Raw genomic sequence first — 25094 nt, forward strand, 5'->3', positions numbered from 1 at the left:
TGGTTACATTTATATTATTAGAAATTAAAAAATCAAAGAAATTTTTGTAGTTCACTCTGAGACATAGGTTTTGTGCTATAAGTATCTTAGAAACCACCTCAACAGGAAAACCCTAGTTCTGCTGTACATATATATCAGTTTTGGGGTTCTTGGGTTCTCTACCTCATTTTTAAGACCTCAACCTTTGCTCTTCAGTGTACATAAGGATATCCAATGTGTGTCATATTTTGATGCAGCTGTATCATATTTAAGATTGTTGTTGTTGTTGTTGTTGTTGTGGTCTTCAGTCCTGAGACTGGTTTGATGCAGCTCTCCATGCTACTCTATCCTGTGCAATCTTCTTCATCTCCCAGTACCTACTGCAGCCTACATCCTTCTGAATCTGCTTAGTGTATTCATCTCTTGGTCTCCCTCTACGATTTTTACCCTCCACACTGCCCTCCAATGCCAAATTTGTGATCCCTTGATGCCTCACAACATGTCCTACCAACCGATCCCTCCTTCTAGTCAAGTTGTGCCACAAACTTCTCTTCTCCCCAATCCTATTCAATACCTCCTCATTAGTTACATGATCTACCCACCTTATCTTCAGTATTCTTCTGTATCACCACATTTCGAAAGCTTCTATTCTCTTCTTGTCCAAACTAGTTATCGTCCATGTTTCACTTCCATACATGGCTACACTCCATACAAATACTTTCAGAAACGACTTCCTGACACTTAAATCTATACTCGATGTTAACAAATTTCTCTTCTTCAGAAACGCTTTCCTTGCCATTGCCAGTCTACATTTTATATCCTCTCGACTTCGACCATCATCAGTTATTTTACTCCCTAAATAGCAAAACTCCTTTACTACCTTAAGTGTCTCATTTCCTAATCTAATTCCCTCAGCATCACTCGATTTAATTTGACTACATTCCATTATCCTCGTTTTGCTTTTGTTGAAGTTCATCTTATATCCTCCTTTCAAGACACTGTCCATTCCGTTCAACTGCTCTTCCACGTCCTTTGCTGTCTCTGACAGAATTACAATGTCATCGGCAAACCTCAAAGTTTTTACTTCTTCTCCATGAATTTTAATACCTACTCCGAATTTTTCTTTTGTTCCCTTTACTGCTTGCTCAATATACAGATTGAATAACATCGGGGAGAGGCTACAACCCTGTCTCACTCCTTTCCCAACCACTGCTTCCCTTTCATGCCCCTCGACTCTTATAACTACCATCTGGTTTCTGTACAAATTGTAAATAGCCTTTTGCTCCCTGTATTTTACCCCTGCCACCTTCAGAATTTGAAAGAGAGTATTCCAGTTAACATTGTCAAAAGCTTTCTCTAAGTCTACAAATGCTAGAAACGTAGGTTTGCCTTTTCTTAATCTTTCTTCTAAGATTATCAATCCAAAAAATGATACAATGTTTTTATTGTCTTTTAGTCAACATATGTAACATTAAAAATCATATACAGTGTCTTTTAAAACAGCTTTTATTTCCTAACTTACATTTTTGTGTATGTGTACTTGGTACTCTTTGCTTTTAAATAGCTTATATTTAGGTCACCTTACCCAACATTTCAAAGCACAGTACAAAAATGATCAGGAACAGTATAATTCATTTATCTAATAGAACCAAACAGCTATGTTAATCTACATCTTTATGCAGTAGATACTGCAGAAGCCACCGTAAGGTGCTTGATGGAGGGTACCATGTACTACTACTGGTCATTTCTCCTGCTCCACTCGCAAATAGAGTGAGGAAAAAATGACTGTCCGTACGCCTTTGTTTGGGCCCTAATTTCTCGTATCTTATCTTCATGGTCCTTACATGCGATATATGTTGGTGGGAGCAGAATCATTTGGCAGTCAGCTTCAAATGCCAGTTCTGTAAATTTCCTCAATATTGTTTCCCAAAAAGAATGCTGCCTTCCCTCCAGGGATTTCCATTTGGGTTCCTGAAGCATCTCCGTAACACGTCTTGTTCAAACCTACCTGTAACCAATCTAGGAGCCCTCCTCTGAATTTCTTCGATGTCTTCCTTCAATCTGACCTGGTACGGGTCCCAAACTCTCAAGCAGTACTTGCACCAACATCCTATATGTGGTCTCCTTTACAGCTTTACAGGTGAACCGACAGTCTGGAATCGCGCGACCGCTACGGTCGCAGGTTGAAATCCTGCCTCGGGCATGGATGTGTGTGATGATGTCCTTAGGTTAGTTAGGTTTAAGTAGTTCTAAGTTCTAGGTTCTAGGGGACTGATGACCTTGGAAGTTAAGTCCCATAGTGCTTAGAGCCATTTGAACCATTTTACAGGTGAACCACTTTTTCCTAAAATTCTCCCAATAAACCGAAGAGATTCATGATAAATGCAAGGTAGGTAAGGGACCAATGCCGTAGAGTACTCTTTGTAAAATCGAACTGTGATTCCACCCAGACCTTGTGATTTATTTGTTTTCAAATCTTTAAGTTGCTTTTCTATGCCACATATGCTTATTTCTGTGTTTTCCATATGGGAGTCTGTCCCATGGTCAAATGACGCTATGTACATATGTTTCTCCTGCGTGAATGATTTCTTGAACGTGAAATTTAAAACTTCAGCTCCATTTTGCTATCTTCTACTGCCACACCAGACTGGTCAACAAGGGACTGAATGGAAGCCTTAGACCCACTTAGTGATTTTGCTTATGACCAGAATTTTCTCAAGTTCTCTGCCGGATCCTCCATTAAGATGTGACGGTGGTAGATGTTGTATGCTTCGCGCATATATCTTTTCACAGACACACTAATCTCTACTAACCTTTGCTTGTTGTCATTTGTAAATCCCCTTTTGAACCTGGAGTGCAACAGCTTCTGCTTCCTCAGCATCCTACAAATTTTGTTATTAAACTGTGGTGGGTCTTTTCCATCCTTTATCCCTTTACTTGGCACCTAACTCTCGAGACCACAATTTACAATCTGCTTAAACTTTGCCCATAATTCCTCTGCATTCATCTTATTGGAACTGAGTAATGCCAATTTGCTGTCCACGTGAAACACTAATAACTGCTTATCTGCTCTGTCTTGCTGAAACACTTTCCTAGCCTTCTTGACTGATTTGTTAACTTTCGTCTTTACAGTTGCTATAATGACATCATGATTGCTAATCCCTGTTTCTATACTGACATTGTCGATTAGCTTGGTGTTTTTTTGTCATCAGTCTTGTGGTTGGTTTGATGTGACCCGCCACCATGACTTCCTCTCCTGTGCCAACCTCCTCATCTCAGAATTGCAACGTACATCGTCAACTATTTGCTGGATGTGTTCCAAACTTTCTCTACAGTTTTTGCCCTCTATAGCTCCCTCAAGTACCATTGAAGTTATTCCCTGATGTCTTAACAGATGTCCCCTCATCCTGTACCTTCTCCTTGTCAGTGTTTTCCACATATTCCTTTCCTGTCTGATTCTGCGCAGAACCTCCTCATTCCTTACCTTATTACGCCACCTGAGTTTCAACATTCGTCTGTAGGATCACATCTCAAATGCTTCAATTCTCTTCTGTTCTGTTTTTCCCACAGTCCATGTTCCACCACTGTACAATCCTGTGCTCCAGACATACATTCTCAGAAATTTCTTCCTCAAATTAACCTATATTTGATACTAGTAGACTTCTCTTAGCCAGGAATGCCATTTTTGAAAGTGGTAATCTGCTTTTGATGTCCTCCTTGTTCCATCCATCATTGGTTATTTTGATGCCTAGGTAGTAGAATTTCTTAACTTCATGTACTTCATGACTATCAATCCCGATGTTAAGTTTCTCGCTGCTCTCAGTTCTGCTACTTCTCGTTATTTTCATCTTTTTTTGATTTTATCTTAGTCTGTATTCTGTACTCATTAGATTGTTCATTCCATTCAGCAGATCATGTAAATCTTCTTCACTTGCACTCAGGATAGTAATGTCATCAGCGATTTGCATCATTGATACCTTGAATTTTAATTCCACTCCTGAACCTGTTTTTATTTCCGTCTTGCTTCTTCGATGTTCAGATTGAATAGTAGGGGCATAAGACTACATTCTTGTCTTACACCCTTTTTAATCTGAGCACTTCCTTCTTGGTCGTCCACTCTTATTATTCCCTCTTGGCTCTTGTACACGTTGTATATTATCCATTTTTCTCTATAGCTTACCCATATTTTCCTCAGAATTTTGAACATCTTGCAACATCTTACATTGTCGAATGCTCTTTTCTGTTCAACGAATTCTATGAATGTGTGTTGATTTTTCTGTAGTCTTGCTTCCATTATCAACTGCAACATTAGAATTGCATCTCTGGTGCCTTTACCTTTCTAAAGCCAAACTGATCATCATCTAATGCATCCTCAATTTTATTTTCAATTTTTCTGTATTTTATTCTTATTGACAACTTAGATGCATCTGCTGTTAAGCTGTTGTGCGATAATTCTCATACTTATCAGCTCTTGCAGTGTTATGCAGAATTTTAACTTCAGATAATCATCAGTTTAGGTCTCTTCTGTAAGAGCCCCAATCTGTTTTCCTAGACTTTCTGACACCCATTTCAACTCCAAACTTAATATGCATCTGCTCAGATAAGGGTGGCTCCATCCCTATATGCCATTGTTTGAGGTAGCTAGCTAAGATGGACCCGTGATCTGTTCCTGAAAGTAGGTTTCTTACCCCTGCTAAAAACCTCTAGATTCAAGTAGGTAATCACGTTGCTGCTGGTATTGCAGCTTCCACACACCAGTTTGTGGTCTTGACATCACATCCAACCAACAGTCGTTCATTCAGCTGCAACCAGCTGTCTTCCAATCTCACCACTTCCTGGGAAGGAGAAGTACTGTCCTCACAAGGAAGGTAAACTGAGGCCAGTACAAACTACCCCGTGCTTCCTCCCTTGCACTGTTTCATCCTGATCATCACTAAGTCCCTGGAACAGAAATTCACCACAGGCATGAATTAAATTTTGTTTCTAACAAAAATACAAGTTTTTTTTCCTTTATCTATCATAAATCAAGCTCACTCCCAGTTCCTCCAAGGCGTTATACAATCTGTGTATGTAAGCAGGATTCCTGGGTCAGGGCCACGTTCACCTACTGTCTTTCCAGAAGGCGACTCAAAGCAGCAGTGGCCCCTTAAGTTTATCTGCAACACTTCCAGCCACCAACTTGCTGCAATTGTCACTTCTGAAGCCCTTAAGCACCCTGACAGTAACCTGCTAGAAATCTAAATTCAGTTCTGGCACTGCTCACACATTGACTTTGGGGATTTCTCACAGAATTCCACCATAAGGGTTTGGCTGTCAGATGTAACCTTCTGATTAATTATCCATTTTCTGGTTCTGCATCCATACTTTCTTGGACATGGTCTTTCTAGTACCATCCTTAAGTAATCTATGTACATAGATCTTCACAGTCATAGAGTGTTCCTCTGCTGTCTTGACCAGCAGCTTCACTTCCTCCCACTGAGGTATCATGGGCACCATCTCCTTTAGCCAGTCTACTGTTCTCACCCCCATGCAGACAAAGCCACATTTGGTCAAGGTAGACCTTCCTGAATTTGAGGACTTCATGTGCATCTTCCCCAGACTTTTCAGAGAGAGTCATGTGAAGTAGCTCCGTGTGCTGTGAGGTGGTGTGAACAATTATATATCCATATTGGACTACTGCTATTCTAAAAATTGAGGCTGCAGTATTGTAGGTCTCTTTCCCTGTTTCTGCCACAGCTTGTTTTGTATTCATTTATCCTGGGAAATGGGAGTAATGAAGTCTTTTCTCTTTCTCTCCAGTTCTTGCAAGTGGCAGGGGTCTTTTTACCCCTTCACTCTGAGACAGTCTTCTCCCCTGGCAATGCTTTGATCTTGATCTGGCCCAGCTTCTCAGTGGCATTTTTTACATCTTGCACTGATTTGTCCTCCAATTCAATTGTGGAAAAGCCTACACCCATGTTCGGTTGTACGTGTGTCCATAATTAAAAAACTGAAGGACTTGATAATACCTCACATACCTAATGTTTGGGTATTTGAGGTATTAATAAGTCCCTCAGTTTTTAATTTTTTTCTGTGTTTTCCATATTGATCCCATGAGCATTGGGGATATGTTGGGTTAACACCAAGCTGGTGTAAGGCTAATTACTCAGGAGGTCACCCACTATCCCTGAGATTCCATTCATGACACATCTTTCCATGTGCCATCCGCCCCGATAGCAGAATGGTCAGCGTGACAGACTGCCGTCTTAAGGGGCCTGGGTTCGATACCCAGCTGAGCCGGGGATTTTCTCCACTCTGGGACTGGGTGTTGTGTTGTCTTCATCATCATTTCATTCCCATCTGGTGCGCAGGTCGCCCAATATGGCGTCGAATGTAATAAGACCTGCACCAAGGCAGCTGGACCTGCCCCGTAAGGAGCCTCCCGGCCAATGACGCCAAATGCTCATATCCATTTTCATTTCCATATGCCACGAACCTCCCAATATGGATCATGTTAGACTTTGAGCTGGGGAAAAGAATATTGGAAGAGATGGGGTGTTGTGGGACACACTTTGTCAGGTTCGTCCACTGAGGCCTGTCCGGCTTGGGAGACCCTGCCAGGGTCTACGCTACCACCGGCATAGCCTTAAGCTTTGTGCAAATGTGCAAACCTCTCTACGTGCACACTCCGTGTTATGACAAGGTGGTGTTCCCTGAAGAGGTCTCTTACATTATCCTTGCTTCATACAAGTAATTTCAGTGATATACCTATCAAACCCTGTAGCCTCCCTACCCTGTCTCTATTTCCTGTTTTACTTTATAACATACAGACTCACATTGTGAAATGAGCTTATTGTGACAATGCTCTTGACAGCATGTGTAGTGAAATGAAGAGTATGTTCACACACACACACACACACACACACACAGAGAGAGAGAGAGAGAGAGAGAGAGAGAGAGAGAGAGAGAGAGAGAAAGAGAATGAACAAATAAATTTGAAAGCTGAACTGTAATGTTCAATCTCTCTTTATTTTTCATAAGAATATCAACTATCAACTACTAAACTCATTCAGTTCTGAATACTTTCCACTGCTGTATCTTCCACTTTGATAGCTTTTGATGTTATCCAGTTTTTCATTTTGTCCGGGAGGAGGCCCAATAGTATTCATGTAATAACTTTTGTTTTACTATTTAATTTTAATGTGAAATTTTTGTAGAAATTTTGGTTGCACGTAGACTAGAACATAACTCTATTTGTGAATAATCTACTACTACATAACTGTAAATTTATACTAATCCTGCAGTTGGCAGAAGCTGCAAAACGTGAAGCACGTATTGAGGAACGCACTCGTACCATCAGCCAGCAGCGTGAGGCAGAGCGCAGTGCAGAACAGCATGATCGTGAGATAACAGCTGCAAAAGTGGATGCAGAGGAAGTAGCTGAACCCCGTGTTGATGCTAGTGAAAGACTGCGACAGGAACGCAACAAGGTTAGTCCCTTGTATATACAGTGAGTCCAAAAAGTATTTGTCTAGCTGCATATCTTTATAAAACAAAGTTTGTGTAACACGAAGAGAAATGTATACAAAATCTAAAGAGCCAGTCATGTAAGAAGTACACACTAGAGTCAATAGTGCGCAGCCCCACTCTGTTGTGGTTCTGAATGGTGCCGATACAGTGCAATTAGCGCCATGGTCCGTAAGGGTAGTGAGATCGAAAGGAAACTTATTCTGCGCTTACATAATGAGTGCAAATCTTCTTACAAGATTGCTAAAGTACTCGGTAGACCTAGATCATTAAGAAACCAACCGCATACCAGACGCCCTCACATTTTGACTGATGCAGACATGAGATTTATCATGAGCAAAATGAAGAAGAAACCTAAAATCAGTGCTCCTAAGTTGGCTGGGGAGTTAGCGTCTAGGGGAAAGAAGGTATGTGCCAACACAATCAGAAAAACCTTCAAAACATATGGGTATCACAGCCAGGTATCTCGCAAGAAATTTTGGGTCAGTGAGCAGAATTGAAAGAAACATCTTCATTTTGTAATGGAACATAGATTCATAAAGGAAGACTTCTGGAATAAAGTAATATTTCCTGATGAGAGTAAATAGAACGTATGTGGGTCAGATGGCAGGTGATTGGTGTGGCATAAGAAGAATGCGGAGATGTTGCCCTGCAATCTTGTGCCAATGGTTAAACACAATGATGGCTACCTGATGGTTTGGGGCTGTATGAGTGATGCAGGTGTTGGAAAATTACATTTCATAGAAGGTACAATGCATCACCATATGTATATCAACATTTTAGAGCACAATGTGAATTCTAGTGCCGAAAAATTAGGTCTGCAAGGAAATTACATTTTTCAACAAGATAACGACCCAAAGCATACGGCTCTAAATAAAACGCTGTGGCTCCTGTACAATACCCCAAAACAACTTAACACCCCTCCTCAGAGCCCAGACATTAATCGTATTGAACACCTTTGGAAAGTACTCGAAGATAGCATCAGGAGAAGACACATTTATAACAAGAGAGACCTAACAGAAGCACTTCAAGACGAATGGGACAAAATTCCAGCCTCTCTCAAGGCAAACTTGGTCAGGTTGATGCCCAGACGACTATAAGCAGTAATAGCTGCAAATGAAAACCCCACTAAATATTAATTTTTGTAATTGAAATCATTTTTTCAGATTGTAAATTAAAAAAAAAATAAAAAAAATAAATGAGTGGACGAATACTTTTTGAAGTAGCCCTTGAATAAATTCTCCATTTCGGCAAATTTATTATTGCTATGGATGTATATATTTCCTTGTCCATCAATAAAAATAGCTTACCAAGGTTTGTTGCGTATGACTGGATGTTCACATTTTATGTTCCCTTCCTTTTATGTGACGTATACTTAGTTTTTAAAAAAATTGCAACTAGATGAATACTTTTTGGACTCACTGTACATTAATCTGTAATTTCTGTTTATCACAACTAATGTTAAACTATGTACTTTTATTCATTAGTTACAGGTCTAAAATGTGTCGGAAAAACTCGGTGAAACACCTGACATACTTGGCACACCAGTTGTTGTGGTCTTCAGTCCAAAGACTGGTTTGATGCAGCTCTCCAAGTTACTCTATCCTGTGCAGGGCACACCAGTATGAGATCATATATTGTGTTTGAAGCAGTCCATGTGAATATAGTTTTTGTGTACAGCATTTCTGACTGCGTTTGACACCCAGTATTGGAGTCAAAGGAAGCAGTATGGCACAGAGAACACATTTGAATGACAAAGAGCATATCCACACCATTGAGCGATTTAATATCTGTCACAGTCTGTACAAGATGACTTGGGAGGTCAATGTTGTTTGTAGTATCATTTCACATCTGTGGAGAAGATTCCAAGTGGGAAAGAGAAATACAACAGTGTGGGGAAAATCAACCTTATGTTAAAAGTCAATACTGGGACCATCATCTTGCCTGAATAACTCAAAGATGTCCAATTAGCACAGCACCTGCTCTGACCAAAGACTTGTGACAGCCTCTGGGTCACATTTCTCTGTTTAGGCTGTTTAGAATCAACTTAGAGAAGTCACTCCTTGTGATTAACGACTTTCCAAATACATTACCCTCACGCAATGACTCTGCGTAACTTAGAAAATGTTCTGTGTTGCCCACCTGGTGTGAGTCTGGGAACAGTGAATTAGTGTTCTATTCACGTATGAGTTATAGTTTAGCCCAGAGAGTGATTCTCACAATCTGTTCATCTGGCCTGCTCCTGAGATACGTTATGACCCTGCCAATGTTGTTCAAAGATATCAGTGACAACACCTTGGTTTTTGTCTGGTCTGTCATCATGGTAGGTGAATTTACATGACAGCATATATTTTCTAATAGTAATGAAATGGTTGCTATCTGTGGTGATGACATCCACCAATGATAAATGCATCTGTTTCTCAGTGCGTACGGAACTGTGTTTCACATGATAATGATTGAGAACACCTGGCTTGCTGAACAAGTATCTGAACATGAGAACATCACACATCTAGTGGCCAGTCTGACATTTCCCCATCATAAATCTGATTGAACATGCACGGGATGATCTAGGCTGAAAAAACTAGAACAGTAATACTGATGTCACACACCATTGCTGACCTACAGAGGACACATCTCCTAGAGGATACTGGGGCTGTCACACTACTTATATTGTGATGTAAAGGCATCACACCCCATAATGGCATTCGTTATACGTCTGGCAGAAAGACACCACACAAGTTATATGCCACCAACAGCATGCAGCCACATTACATTACAACTCATATACATATTACTGGGTAACAAGCCACATTGTTGCCAAGGCACCCTGTAGTGCACATAAAATTATCACTAATCATGTTCTTTCATGGGTCTAATAAGTTAAGGAACATGAGTATGGAAGCCAGTTACAAGTGACAGTGTTATGAAGAGATCCTTTGAAGGCCATCTGCCTGTTTTCTCATGTGCTGCCACCTTAACTGAATTCTATTAATCATCATCCAGATTACAATTAACTTCTTCTTCAACCTATCACAGTTCACTGCTTTTAGGCCTCTTCCTTATGTTTCCATTGTTGTTGATTTTGAGCCACTTGGTACCATCGTGTTCCAACTAACAGCTTCACATTATCAAGCCATCTCTTTTGTGGTCTTCAGTGTTTCTGTGGTCTCCAGAAAACAGTTCAAGGGGTACGCCTGCTGTGGTCTTGTTGAGCTACATGTCCAACCCTTTGCCACTTCAGGCTTGCAGTTCTCTGTAAGACATCTTTCACCTTTGTTTTTCTTCTAATGTTCTCTGATACAATCCTATCCCGAAGAGTGACTTTCTTAGCATATGTCACTCTATGGCTTGTTGTGAACGTCTTACTTGGCCTTAATCAGACTCATTGTTTCCAGGCTGCAAGTTGTAACTGGTAACATTCACATAGTATTCACGTTATTTGGGACATCCTTGTTGATCAAGATAAAAAATCTTACCTTTTGGAATGCTGCCCAGCTCAGTCCTATCTGAATTTCTCCATGTCAGTTGTTTTTCCCTAGTTTAATTTTGTGACCAAGGTAGATGTATTCATTCAGACTTCATCTTCTGTAGACTAGTTTCTGAATGTAAGTGTCTGGTTGTCTGGTCGTAGTATTTTTGTTTTACTGATTTTTGTGTCCAAGATAATCTTTACAGAGGCCAGATTTAGTTCTTCACACTCTTTAGTTGTTCGTAATCTTCATGTTCAGATATAAGAATTGATTTTTATTCCTCTGTTATTCCAGTCTAGTGAGTTGAATACATTTTCAAATGCAAGGATGAACATTTTCAGGGAGATGGTTTCACCTTGATTATCTCCTTTGCCAATTAGGATCTTATTGATGATATATCTTGAATTTACCATGGCATTTTCAAGAGCTTTCATGATTGCTCAAGTCTGCAGGGAGTCAAAAGCTCTTCAGTAATCTTTAAAGGCCAGAGGAATCCTAATGTTATACTTGGTTGTTTTCTCTGGATGTGATCCATTATTGAAAAACCTTTCCGAAAGCCCACTTCCTCGACAGATTGATATAAATCCAGTTCTCATGTGAGGTGATTTGTTACAGTTTTAGCCAGGAGTTTGTAAAGACATGATAACAAACTAACCGAATGGTAGTTCTCCAAGTTTGTCTTATCATCCTTTTTGAAGAGCAGTACCACTTCAGGTCTTCTCTATTTTTATGGTATTCATACACTATTGGTATGTTTATTGATCAGTATCCTCACAGCTTCCAGCAAGTTGGCTCCACCTAGTTTCAGCATTTCATTAGCCACCGTATCTTCCCCATAGGATTTTTTGTTTTTTAGTTGTTTAAGTGCATTCTCAACTTAAGCAATGATTACTTCCAGTGCTTCTTCCTCTATATTGTTCCTGGCTAATTGTTCTTCCCTGGATAGTCTGTCAGTGGTCACAGTGTATAGCTCTGAGGAGAAATCTCTAACAATTTCAATAAAATTATGTCTGTCTGTCACTCTCCTTTCTTGTTCTTTTTTACATCATTCTGATCTTTCTGTAGACATGCTGGTCTTTAAAATTTTTGTGTTCTGGCTATTTACAATAATAAGGTTATTGTTAAATTTCCTCAGATATTTTCTTATTTCAATCTGGATAGTCTTATTCAGAGTTGTATATTCTGCTGATCCCTGTCCATTTTCTTCCTTTCTTTGATGATCTGGGTGGTGCTAACTCAAAGTCAGCTACTCTTGTTAGATTTCTGTAGTGGGATCTAGATGGCTGTAATCTGGATGCTTTTTGTAATTTTCTTAGTGAGTTCATTTACTTCTAAGGACTTTAGATCTTCTTTTGGACCAAATGTTTCAGATAAAGCTCGCTGAAGTCATGCTTTCTGTTTCCCTAAGTCATTTGCTCTTGTAAGTGTGCTTCCTTATTATTTTTGACCATTCAGGTTTGAGGATCAACGTGAAGGTCGCTCGAACTAGTCTGTGATCGCTTCAGGTGTCGTACCTATTGAGTAGACACACATCTTTGCAGTTCTTTTTCTTGTTGGTGTGAGTGAAATCTATTTCACTTTTTAATTGACCGTCAGAGATCTTCCATGTCCATTTATGTCAGATGGGCTTCTTAAAGAAGGTATTCAGGCAATAGAGAATTTCATCTCTAAGATATTCTAGCATTCATTCACCACTTTCATTTCTGCAGTCTAACCCAAAGTTCCTGAGCCTCTATCTTTCTTTTGTCCTAGTTGTGCCTTGAAATCTCTTATGATGATACTCTGTTGTGTCTCCACAGAATCTTTTAAGTTAGTGATAATTTTGTATAATTGTTGAGCCTCATTCTTCATCAAAATTTCCGATTGGAGCATAGACCAGAGTGACCTACATGGAAAACTTACTGTCAGTCTAAGCACAATACATATATAATTCTAGGAGAAATGCAAACCACATTGTGTATGAATTCTATGATATTGCTGTTGACTAGAATAGCAACTACATTTATGGAAGATTTAGTGCTTAAGATGACATTACCTGATGGAAGGGTCTCAGCCTTTTCTACTTGTAGATTTGTCTTACAGATACCAATGATATCCCATTTAATGTCATGAAATTCTTACTCTAGTCTCTCAAAGTTGTCAGCTTGTCTCATAGTTCTTATGTTGTATGTGGCTTCTCTTATTTCTTTACTCTTTCTTCTCGAATTTGCTTCCCCAGAATCCTAGACTTATGAATCATCTGTGTGAGGTTCTGAGCAATTTACTCTATTCACCTGTGGCAATTTCATGAAAAATTTGATGTCATTGTCTGAGTTTATGGGAGGCGATTGGCTTTTAGACTGAAGAGCCAAAGAAACTGGTACACCTGCCTAATATTGTGTAGGGCCCCCACAAGCACACAGAAGTGCCGCAAACACGACATGGAATGGACTCGACTAATGTCTGAAGTAGTGCTGGAGAGAATTGACACTATGACTCGTGCATAGCTGTCCATAAATCCATAAGAGTACATAGGGTTAGAGATCCCTTCTGAACAGCATGTTGCAATGCATCCCAGATATGCTCAATAATATTCATGTCTGGGGATTTTGTGGCCAGTGGAAGTGTTTAAATTCAGAAGTGTGGTCCTGGAACCACTCTGTAGTAATTCTGGACGTGTGGAATGTTGCATTGTCCTGCTGGAATTGTCCAAGTCCACCGGACTGCACAATGGACATGAATGGATGCAGGTGATCAAACAGGATGCTCACGTACATGGCACTTGCCAGAGTCGTATGTAAACATATCAGGGGGCCCATATCACTCCAACTCCACACGCCCTGCACCATTACACAGCATCCATCAGCTGAACAATCTCCTGCTGACATGCAGAATCCATGGATTCATGAGATTGTCTCCATATCCGTACACATCCATCTGCTTGATACAATTTGAAATGAGACCCATCTGACCAGGCAACATGTTTCCAAACATCAACAATCCAATGTTGGTGTTGATGGGCCCAATCGAGGTGTAAAGCTGCGTGTCATGCCCTCATCAAGGGTACATGAGTGGACTTTCGGCCTCAAAAGCCCATATCGATGGTATTTCATTGAATGCTGACACTTGTTGATGGCCCAACATTGAAATCTGCAGTGATTTATGGAAGAGTTGCACTTCTGTCACATTGAGCGATTCTCTTCAGTCGTTGTTGGTCCCGTTCTTGCAGGATTTTTTCCCGGCCCCAGTGATGTCTGAGATTTGATGTTTTACTGGATTCCTGATATTCATGGTACACTTATGAAATGGTCATATGGGAAAATCCCCACTTCATCACTACTTCGGAGATGCTGTGTCCCATCACTCGTGCGCCAACTATAAGACCATGTTCAAACTCACTTAAATCTTTATAACCTGCCATTGTAACAGCAGTAACTGATCTAACAACTGCATCATACACTTGTTGTCTTATATAGGCGTTGCTGACCACAGTGCCATATTCTGCTAGTTTGCATATCTCAATACACATGCCTATACCAGTTTCTTTGGTGCTTCATTGTAAAACACCGTGCTTCCAGGCATGTTATTGAGTTAATGTCCAGTCACCCTTAACATGGGGAACAGACGCTGTTGGTAGCCGCACTTGACCCAGAGAACAGATGCTCCATTTCTTTTACATCATCCCTAAAAGCTGTACTGCCTCTTTTGCCAGTTTTCCTGTACCAATGATCTTCATCCCTGTCATCATTGCCATTGAGGTCTTCACTATTACCCTGGCAAGTGATCATCATGAGGTGCTATGACTCGGGTCAGGTGAAACAAGAGTTTTTAGGTTGTGTTACTCCTCCTCCTCCCCTTTCTCCTCCTCCTTTCTTTTTTTCAATTCACCTCCACCTATATTTTCATGATCCTTATTTTCCCAAAAATTGATCTTATAGAGAAATTTGTGGAACACACAGAGAGACAGGTGACCTGACCAGTACTTATCTTCTGGAGGCACAACTATCGATACACTGGGTGAAGCAAGCTGCAAGTCGTGATTCATGTTGGTCCCACTAATGACCATCACCAGCGTCTTGAGGCTGTCCTCAGATCCTTTTGGCCACTGGCTGAAGTAGAGACAACAGTTATCCTCTCTCATGAAGGTAAAAGCACAACTCCCAAAACTAAGTGCAGTACTCTTGCTTGGAACCATCTGGAAAGCTTCTACAACAGACCATCTATTCTGTAATGGTCTTAGGTGCAGGTTTCCTGAAGCACATCGTTTTATGAAAAATTATGGTATCTCCTGGAACTGGTCATGCCTGTACTACACTCAAGAAGAAACTAGATCGGTCTTTCAGGTAAAAAAAGTCTCTCTGGTCATTAAGCATGACTAATACCCAAGATTGAAGACCATGTCATCTGTATTTGTTGTAGAAGGAATTACACTTCCTCACAGCTCAAAAAAAGAAAGTATAAATCCAGTATTAGGTAACTGCAGAAATGTTCAGATTAAAGTTCCAGAATAAACCTCACATATTAATAGTTGTAATGTATACATAAATCCTGCAGCAAAAAGTGACATCAACTGCTATAAGTAGCTATAACTCAATAATATCTAAAGATATAAATGCTGAATAAGAATCATAGTATTCTGGGAACTGACAAGCATTAGAAGTTGGCCTAAAATATTGAAATGGGGGACACTTCAGAGAAAGATTGGAAAACATTGTACATAAATTCCATAATTATGCCTTTGTGATATGGCCGGTTTGCACTCTGCTGGCTGCGGAGTGGGTGACTCACTCATCAAACAGAAAATCTTAAATTCTTGTGGCCTTCTCATTTTATTTGTGAACACGAGTGAAGCTGCCTTCTGAACAGGTCAGATCTGAATGAATGGTGCATGACAAATTACTGCAGAGAACATTTTTACTGTATTCCTCTTTTGATGTAAACACAAAGGAAGGGGGGAGAGCACCATCACACAGAGCAAGATTCGTGTGGTTACTGGTGTCGAAGGGGTACCTTTCTTAAGTTAGAATAAAGATTCGGGTATCCTTTTTTGAAAAAAAGTCAAAGTAAAAGAAGATCCCCACAAAATACTTAAGAATGTACAGAAATGGAAGGTTAGCTTATTTCATCAAAATGTTAAGAGGACTGAGTAATAGGGTAGAAGAGTTTCTTGTCTGTCTGGAAAATTTAGAGATCTCTGATCTCTGTGAGCAACACATAACAAGTTGGATAAGTTATGTGTAACTGATTATACTCTAGCATCTACTCATGCAGAACTAATATGGGAAAAGGAGAAATTGTTACATATATTAAGACAGAACTTAAGTTCAGAAACATTTTGTAGTGATTAGCACATGGAAGTGTTTGCTTGTGAATTAATACTGCAAAATATTTCACTATTAATTGTAACTGCTTATAGATCCCCACTGGGAAATTTTGAACTGTTTATAAGGAATCTGGATTCCTTATTATGCTGTCTCTCACCAGGCAGTTAGTAGTCTGTGGTGATTTCAGTGTAGATTTTCTAAAGGACTCTCCTAGGAAAAAATGATGTGGCAAAGTTATTCAGTTCCTACAATATGATCTCAGTAATTAACTTCCTAATACAGGTGAATAAAGACAGTAGGACCATGTTGTAGCACACAACATAGAAACACACTGTAATCTCTAGAACAAGTATATTTTCTAATGACAAGTATCAGGTTTAACAACAAATGCAAATATCAGGATGCCATGTAGTGATACAGTTACAAACAGTTCAGCAATGTAGGAAGTTGCACATGGAGCCAGAACAGAATGAGGGTGAGTGTTTGGTGGTAATTTCCTATATGCATGTGTGTGGCTGTTGGCATTGAATGCGCCTACATATTTGTCATGTGCTGTCACTCAGCCACCATGTCTTGACCTACTGGCCGACATTGGAGACATCAGAGCCAGTGTCTGATGCCTAAGTGGTAGTCCATTGGATTACCATACCCCTTCATCCATGGGGGAACACCGAGCTGCATTTCGACGCAGCAACCCATGTCTGGCCAGGCATCTCAGCAGTGTCCCGAACCAGACCAACGTCATCGGAGGTGTCAGGTGGTCTCGCTGGCTTCACCATCTCCTGGTCATCTCAAAGAGGAGTGTAGAGCCAGAAAGGGTCCACCTGACAGCGCAGTCAGCATCTCTATGTCTCTGCTGCAGGGAGCATAGTTGATGTCATGTACACATCGGGTCCCAGCACAAAAGGGAAGAGTAGTGGTTGGGGTGGTGCTGGTACCACAGCCCGGTCGTGTACTGACTTCCGGTCCATTCCAGGTTGCCAACAAACAGAGGAGGGTGAGAACGGAGTCATAGGTGGCACACTGGGTGGCGCACCCGAAGGCAGGAATGGCCCAGGAGCAGGAGGTGGAGGGAGCAGAGGATGTGACAAGGAAGGGGAACACCGTCCGCTAGGATGAGACAGTGGTGAAGGTGAAAATAATGGAGTCCTGACTGGTAATGCAGTCGGGCCAACCACATTGGATGTACAATCGCACTTGTTGTAAGTGTCTTTTGCCATCACTGCAGATACATGGATTGCTGTGATAGGGAAAGTGTCCACCACATGTTGAGCTGCTTCATTCAAATGGAAACACGAAGTCTTGTCTTGATCAAATCCAGATCAGGTCTCATCAAAAGACAGAAAAGATCAGTACTGGTGTGTTATGCAGTACTGCAGAAGTGAATTTCATAACAGAACCTGCTGAGAAAAAGTGCTCTATGCTTGAGGCAGTGGAAGTCCTCTCATGTAGGTTTCCTGCCAGACTGAAGAGGGAGAGTAATGGATTACAATCTGTAGTTTGGTGAAACTTCATCCCATATAGGAAAATATGAATTTTTTGCAGCACTAAGTTAATAGTAAGGACCTCCTTTTCAATTTGCACAACATTGAGTGTTTTTGACGTGAAAGTGATCTGACAGAAGAGACCCACAAAATACTTAAGAATGTACAGAAACGGAAGGTTAGCTTATTTCATCAAAATGTTAAGAGGACTGAATAATAGGGTCGAAGAGCTGTCCATGTCTCTATGAACCAAGATGACCCACAGGCATTGGTCAGAGGCTTGTGTTGCCAACACCAACTGTTTACTGGTTGAAACATGTCAAGAAATGGTTGGCTGAGATGAAGACCACCTTCAAAGACTTGAAACCCTGCTCACATACGTCTGACCAGGCAGAAGGGATGCCATTCTTCCCCAGATTGTTTAGTAGGTTTCTCAGTTGATGCCACGTCCAAGATTAGTTTGCCATAATATGTGATCATCCCCAAGAAAGACTGGAGCTCCTTGATATTCCTTGTACGATGATGGCTTCGCCTAACTTCTGTGTGGGTTCAGTACCATTGCAGGAGATAACATGCCCTTGATATTCCACCAACGTATGATAAAAAATTGATTTCTTAAGGTTGCATTTGAGGCCCGTGGACTGGATGGTGTGAAAGAGCCACCACAAGTTTGCTAAGTTTTTGCTATTGTGGATCTAGTCAAAACAATTTCATTGAAGGTAATTTATGCATCCTAGGACATCTTGCAGTAGTTACTTAAATGGCAGGGGCACTGACCACCCTGAAAACTAAATATTTGAACCTTTACAACTCATGCAATATGTTTATTAAGAGGACTTGTAAGAAAGATTCAGAGAGATCAATTTTTGAAAAATGCTCATCTCACATGAGTGCGGAGGAAAGTTCATCAGGTGTCGGGATGGGATGCATGTCAATCTCTGACTAGGAATTAACTGTAACCTTAAAATCTTCTCACAGGCAGTGTTCCCAATGGCGTGTTTTTTTTTGAAAAATATAAGATAACTAACAGTGTCACCCATCTGCCCATCCACTCACTCGCAGACATGGGTGCAAAGACATCCAAAACTGTCAACCTGTGTAGTTCATTTTTGGTGGTACCCTGCAATGTAATGTAATGCTGTGTAATGTGTGCCACAAAGTTTCTTGATTTGCCAAGGCATCCAGATAAGATCTCAAAGTACACCTTACTGATGTCACCCAACTATTGAAACAGTATTTATTCTGGGACCAGGTGGGCAGAGTCATGATGACAAAATCTGAAAGCAGGAAAGGCATCAAGGCTGAAAAGATTCTCTTTATCCATGCTGTGAATGACAAGGAAGGTAATGTGGTATACAACCTGTTTGTATGATGCTGTGGTTGTGATTTGTCTTTTCAGTGGACTGTTTTGCTTGTTATATGCCACCAAACGATGAGCCGTGGATTTCAGGGGAGATGTTCCAAGCTGGAGATACATTTGATAATTTAACAGAGGCACCTGTATTGAGCTGTATCTGAATTTGTTTGTCACACAAAGTGAATGGTGTGAACTGTTTTTGGGGAGACACATCTGGGATTGAGGATTACTGCTTAGTGACACCATACTACAAATACAGAATGATCTCACAGATGTTTCATGTTATTAACTCTGTTATTTACATCTGATAGTAACCAAAGGTGCTACTGTATTTTAGAAATATCTTGCCCAGTGGTTTGCCATTAAATAAAATTTTGCTCACATGCTTCAGTTTCTTGTCTAAAGAATCTAAGATGTGATAAGATAGTAGAACCAGAAGCATCCATTCATTTCACAACACCCATGTCCATTGACTTGGGCAGTGAGCTATTGGCTGATTATTGAGAAAGGAAAGATGAACAAGCCAGTAAATTGGTGGGGCCAATAATGAAAGTGTCCCACCAGGTGGCCACTTCTGGCTATTTGTCACTACATGCAAATTTCACTCACGCTGCATGCACACTCTCTTTCTGCAGTCTGCCCTTCACCTGTTCTGTTTCCTTTGTCCAGCCCACTCTTTCACACCATTATGTGCTGCATGAGCTCACCAGTACCAGTGCCACATGCTTATCATGTGCACCTGCTACCTCTCCCTCCCACATTCCTGTCCCTGCAACTGCCACATCCCCCTCCCAATTGTTAGCTATCCTCACAAAACTCCTGCTCCCCACCTCCTTTCTTCTCTTGCACACTCCACTGAATACTGTCCTTCATCACTGTTGAGCTGCAGAGCTACATTGCCTGCATTATGTAGTCAAGCAATACAACAGCAGTGATTGTATTTGAGAATGTGACACTGTTAGGATGACTTGGAAATGTTCAGTACCTGGTACAAAGAGTGACAGTTGATCTTGAGTATAATCAAATCTAATTCAGATAACTAGATTAAAAGATCCATGTCTTTTGACTACATGATCACTGGACTCAGTCAGAACTGTCAAGTATCTGAGTGTGTGAGTCTGAATTAATTCACAGTGTAACAAGCACTTGAGGAGGGCAAAGCAAGATTGAGATTTTTCGGAAGAATCCTAAGAAAGTGTAATTCATCCACTAAGCAATTCAACCATCCTTGAGTATTGTCCTCTGGTTCAAGACCATTACCAAGTTGGATTAATGGATGATTCAAAGAAGAAATGACTGCATCATAAAAAGTTTCTTTAATCAGCACAAGTGTCACAGAAATTGTCAAAACATTCAAATGAAGGATGCAACAGGAGAGGTCCTATGCGTTACATAGACTACTATACTTGAAATTCTGATCCCATGTCCCAATATAAATTAAGAATCACATTAATTTTCATCAAGTTACATTTCTTTAAATGATTACAAGTTTAGAAAATAGGCATATACAGAGGAACAATTATGATATTTCTGTCCATAAATTATTTACGAATGGAGTACAGGAGAAACCCTTTGGTACGGACTATGTGTTGACTTAAACCATTCCTGTGAATTGCTCAGGATAAGGGTGAATCATCACTGCAAATCACTCATTTCCAGACTTCCATTGTCCACTGACATCATTGTTTACACCACCTCAACTGTCACTTACCATATACTACTGAAATGTGTGGCTTATCAGGAGCTGCTCAACCATTGTACTCAGTTCTTTTTAACACCCTATGCTCAGTCATTGTACTAGCTGGACTGCTGGTAGCACTCTGAGGCTCTGGTGATTCCTTCTTATTTCATGGGATCCTCCTCCTCCTTTTTTACCACTTCCTGCAATGCTCAGTAGTATCTATCTGTCAGCACGTGAGGTGTGCCTGTTCTTTGTTCCTTTGCATTTCCACTTCACAGTCACATCATCAGCAGTTGACTTGAGCAACTTTATAAGTGTTTAAATGTCCCTGAAGAATTTGTTACTCACGTGACATCCAGTGACTAGTCATGTTCAAAGTTACTGAGCTCTCCTGACTGACCCATTCTGCTGTTAGCACTTTTCTACTTCCAGCACAGTACTCCCTGCCTCCTTCTGTACTAACACGTTGGTCTCTAGAGACATCTGTTAGTAGCTCTGCATTACATAGGGAAGTCTATATACTACTGATCTGATAGTATACGTATAAGAGCATAGTTCACTACTCAGCACATGCGAATCACTAAGAAATTAAAGCGTGAAATGTAAAGGAATGTTACAAAATCCTAATTAGATTACACACATTGTAAATGCACTTACACTTGTGTAAACATTGACATAATACACAAGAAACAACTAGTCTATTTATGACATCTGCAAATTACCAATCAGTTCTCCTTTAAACATAACTTCTTTATAGACATGTAGCAGAATGCTTTAAATTTGTTGTTTTACGCTAACCATTTACTTTGTCGACTATTCACTAACTCATTCATTGACAAAAGCTCTAATTCTAAACAGGAAATCACTGATAAAAGAGAAAATTATTCAATGCGATAATTATTTTTAGTTATCCACACAATAAAATATTTTTTGTGTGAACCTGTTAAATAAAATCTTAATAATAAGAAAACATCCAACACAAACAATTGCAAACATTTTCCCAACAAACTCAAGCACCTCTCCAGTCGAGTGCTGAGCTGTTGTCTCGCCAGCTGTCTCTGTGCCGTGACCTCATTCCCCACTGCTGGCAACCTCACACCGCCCTCTGGACATGTGTCCTAGATTGATCTCATTCTTCACCAGCCGCCATCCACTCACAGCATGCTGTGTTTGTGCTGTGGCTACTACAGCTGAGTTGATTGCTCTAGTTATGTCACTATTTGTCACCACACATCCAAGAGTTATGTGTGGTCTCAGCATCGATTCTCACCAAACATCTTGCATAGTGCACACAAATACAATGCAGTCAGGCAAAAGTGTCACACCCTATATTTCTTTCATTCCCTATATAAATGTAACACTGTTTCTTTGACAAGTAGCCTAAGCATTGCTGCTCAAAACTAAGCACAGCATTCAGGATTCGCTATCACAATGGTGAGCATTTATAACTTAAACCACAACAAAACTGATGTTGCTGATTTGATTGTCCAGTCTATTATTCCTGCCAAAAATATCTCTTGTAGTACCTTTTCTACAAATTTCTTCATTACTTTTGGATTAAATGGGACTAGTCACCACAAAGCGGAAGCAGTAACTTATCAATAGGTGCGTGCAGGCGCGTGCGCGCATTCTCTCTCTCTCTCTCTCTCTCTCTCTCTCTCTCTCTAACACACACACACACACACACACACACACACACACACACAATAGAAAGGTTTTTACGGTCTGATCTTTATCCTATATTGTGATAATTTGTCTTCCCGTCAGCTCCACTCCTTAGATTCCTAGGATTTTATTGACAATTTCTTCATTCTTATGTAATACAACTTCTTCTGTATGGGTTTGTACTCTGATATCTTCACAAATACATCTCGAGCTGCTTCTTCAGTAATCTACAAATCTTCTAACCTTACTTCACACACTCTGGCAAGATAGAACAAGTATCATCATAGTTGTCTTTCCAGTAATTAAACTTGATGATTTTTGTAGCCTCTTCTTTATTTATTTTCATGTCTTCACTAGCAACATTCAAACCTACTCCATGCTTTGACATCTGTTCAGCACCTACAAACACTGACTTATGAAATTCATCAACATTGTATTTCAACTCCTCAAGTTTCACTTCTGATAATATTTCCTTCTTGATAGACTTATTTTGCTCCCCCACAGCACCTACAATCTTGAATCTGGTAACTGGTATTCATGAATATCTGCAACTTTCTGTAAAAGTTTCTGTAGAAATTTTTTGAAACCTCTGTTACTTGACTTTCTGAATGCAAAACAATGCAAGTCCCTTCTCCACGCACTTTCATTTTACTAATAGAAGTAATGGCATCCTTCTCAACTGTTCTTTCTTCTTCTTAGAGTAATTCTTCTTCTTCACCACTCAGAGCTGTAACTTTCATCGCTGTAAATTGCTTCTGTTGTAGTCCCACCTCCCTGTGTTTTTAAGTTCCGGTGTTATAGTTATTTGAAAATGATTATCCTTTTTGTGAAGTTCTAAACCGGGTCCTATTTTGAACTACCTGTTGTGTTATTAATTTATTGTCTCTGTTGGTTTGGTGTCTTTATTCATCAAATTGTTCATGCTCAAGATTTGATCAGTTATCATTTTCATTTTCTCTCCAAGGTCTACACTGAACTTTGCCGTCTCTATGATTGTCATATCTTTTGTCTTGAAATTATTGTTGGGTTTCTGGTTCTGCCTATACATCAATCTGTTCTCTCTGTGCCAATTTGGTTCTGGCCTATTGCTGTAATTACGGTACTTGCCACTGTGAATCTCTAAAAGTTCTATCATTTGCTCTTCTTTCTTCGTACTCTATTGATGTGAAAATTTGTCTTGTCTGGTCAGCTATATTGATAATTGTTTCCATTGAAGTACCAGTTCATATCCGATTCCTTCTCCAAAAATTCTGTTTTCCGTTGGCCTCTTCTGAATATTCTGTTGCATATCTTGACCAGTACTTTGCCAAAAAGGCTGCTTTAGATTTAGCATCAATTGTCCTTACTTCATCTTGCTGCATTCCCCAGTCGTATGCATGTCAGTCCAAATTATTAGCACAGGAAGAAATCTTTTCATCATCAATCCATACTGGTGTCAATATACTCCTAAAACCTGTAATAAATACAGCAGGATGGACATCTCCTTTAGGTTTGAATCTGTTCAGCTGTATATTCTGTAGGAAGTATGTCACTGCTGTGCACGTATGGCAGGCAGAAATATTCAGTTGGCTTCAGATGTGCTCCTGGTGCCACTTTTCAGTTGCAATATTTGGCATTAGCATACTTCTTTCATTCAAGGTCAGGCAACAGCTGCCTTTTGTTACCAGCTCCGTAATCTGAGTCATTTTTGCTGTTAAACTTTCCATGTTTTGTGGCCACTTCTTGCACCTTAAAATTAAGACTTGTAACTTGATAGTATGTTTAAAATAAGTTAAGACTTTTGACAGTTCAGTATGGGGCGAGTAGAGGGAAGTGTAGTTGCCAGCGTGTGCTGAGCGACTCAAGCGCCAGTGAAAAAGCCAGAAAGAGATATTCAGAAATCCCTCGTATATCATAAACAGTCTCGGATATCAAAACAAGATTTTGGCAAATGACAGCATGCAAAGAGAAGAGTATTTTACCATATGATTAATATGTGGAACTTCCACATCAATCGCGATATTCAAGTAACTGCAGATTCTTTTCAATGAAATAATGTAATTTTTAATGGCCGTAGATAGCAACCAAAACAAGAGTTGCTGTTGGTTTTGCAACAATACAAGTGAATAATTTACACGTTGATATTTATACTGAGAATGGGGTTTTTCATATTTATTGATCTGTCTTGCTCTCAACTGCTAGTTTAGTATTATACTGTTTCAGTATTCTGTGGCAATTTCTTTTTCAACTGCATTAGAATATTAATGACACTCTGCTGTGTTCTGGAAAAAGAAGCAGATTTTGACTTGCCAACAAGAGAAGTTACATTTTACTCAAAACTCGTCACAGTCCTTCGTAAATCCCTCCCTTCAATTACCTTCTTGGTATGGTTGACAACTCAAGACTAGTCCTGTGGTGTGACATTTACAATGGCTTCTTTTGTTAGCATTAAAACCAAACTGCGCACAAATTTCTTGTTGTTTCTTGCCACATTACTTTTCACTTTAGGCCCACATATTCCCTGTCTGATTTAAATGAGCATGATACAGAGCAAGTGTGATTAAACTATGCCTTAAGCGCTAGCTAGCTCATCGACCTGATAGTGTGCAGTGCGTGGCTTGTACAGCACTATATGTTCCATTAACTCTGCCTTATATATGCTTCTTTTAA

General features: G+C 40.0%; 1 protein-coding gene across 1 annotated transcript in view; it reads left to right on the top strand.

The window, feature by feature from the left end:
- The window catches only part of LOC126252796 (drebrin-like protein), a 209349-nt gene that overhangs the window by 86235 nt on the left and 98020 nt on the right, over positions 1 to 25094 (top strand). Inside the window, exon 6 of the mRNA XM_049953733.1 lies at positions 7263 to 7448. Within this exon, the coding sequence (XP_049809690.1) occupies positions 7263 to 7448 (186 nt within the window). The remainder of the gene's footprint in view (positions 1 to 7262; positions 7449 to 25094) is intronic.

This window comes from Schistocerca nitens, chromosome 4, assembly GCF_023898315.1.
Source record: "Schistocerca nitens isolate TAMUIC-IGC-003100 chromosome 4, iqSchNite1.1, whole genome shotgun sequence".
Lineage (NCBI taxonomy): Eukaryota > Metazoa > Arthropoda > Insecta > Orthoptera > Acrididae > Schistocerca > Schistocerca nitens.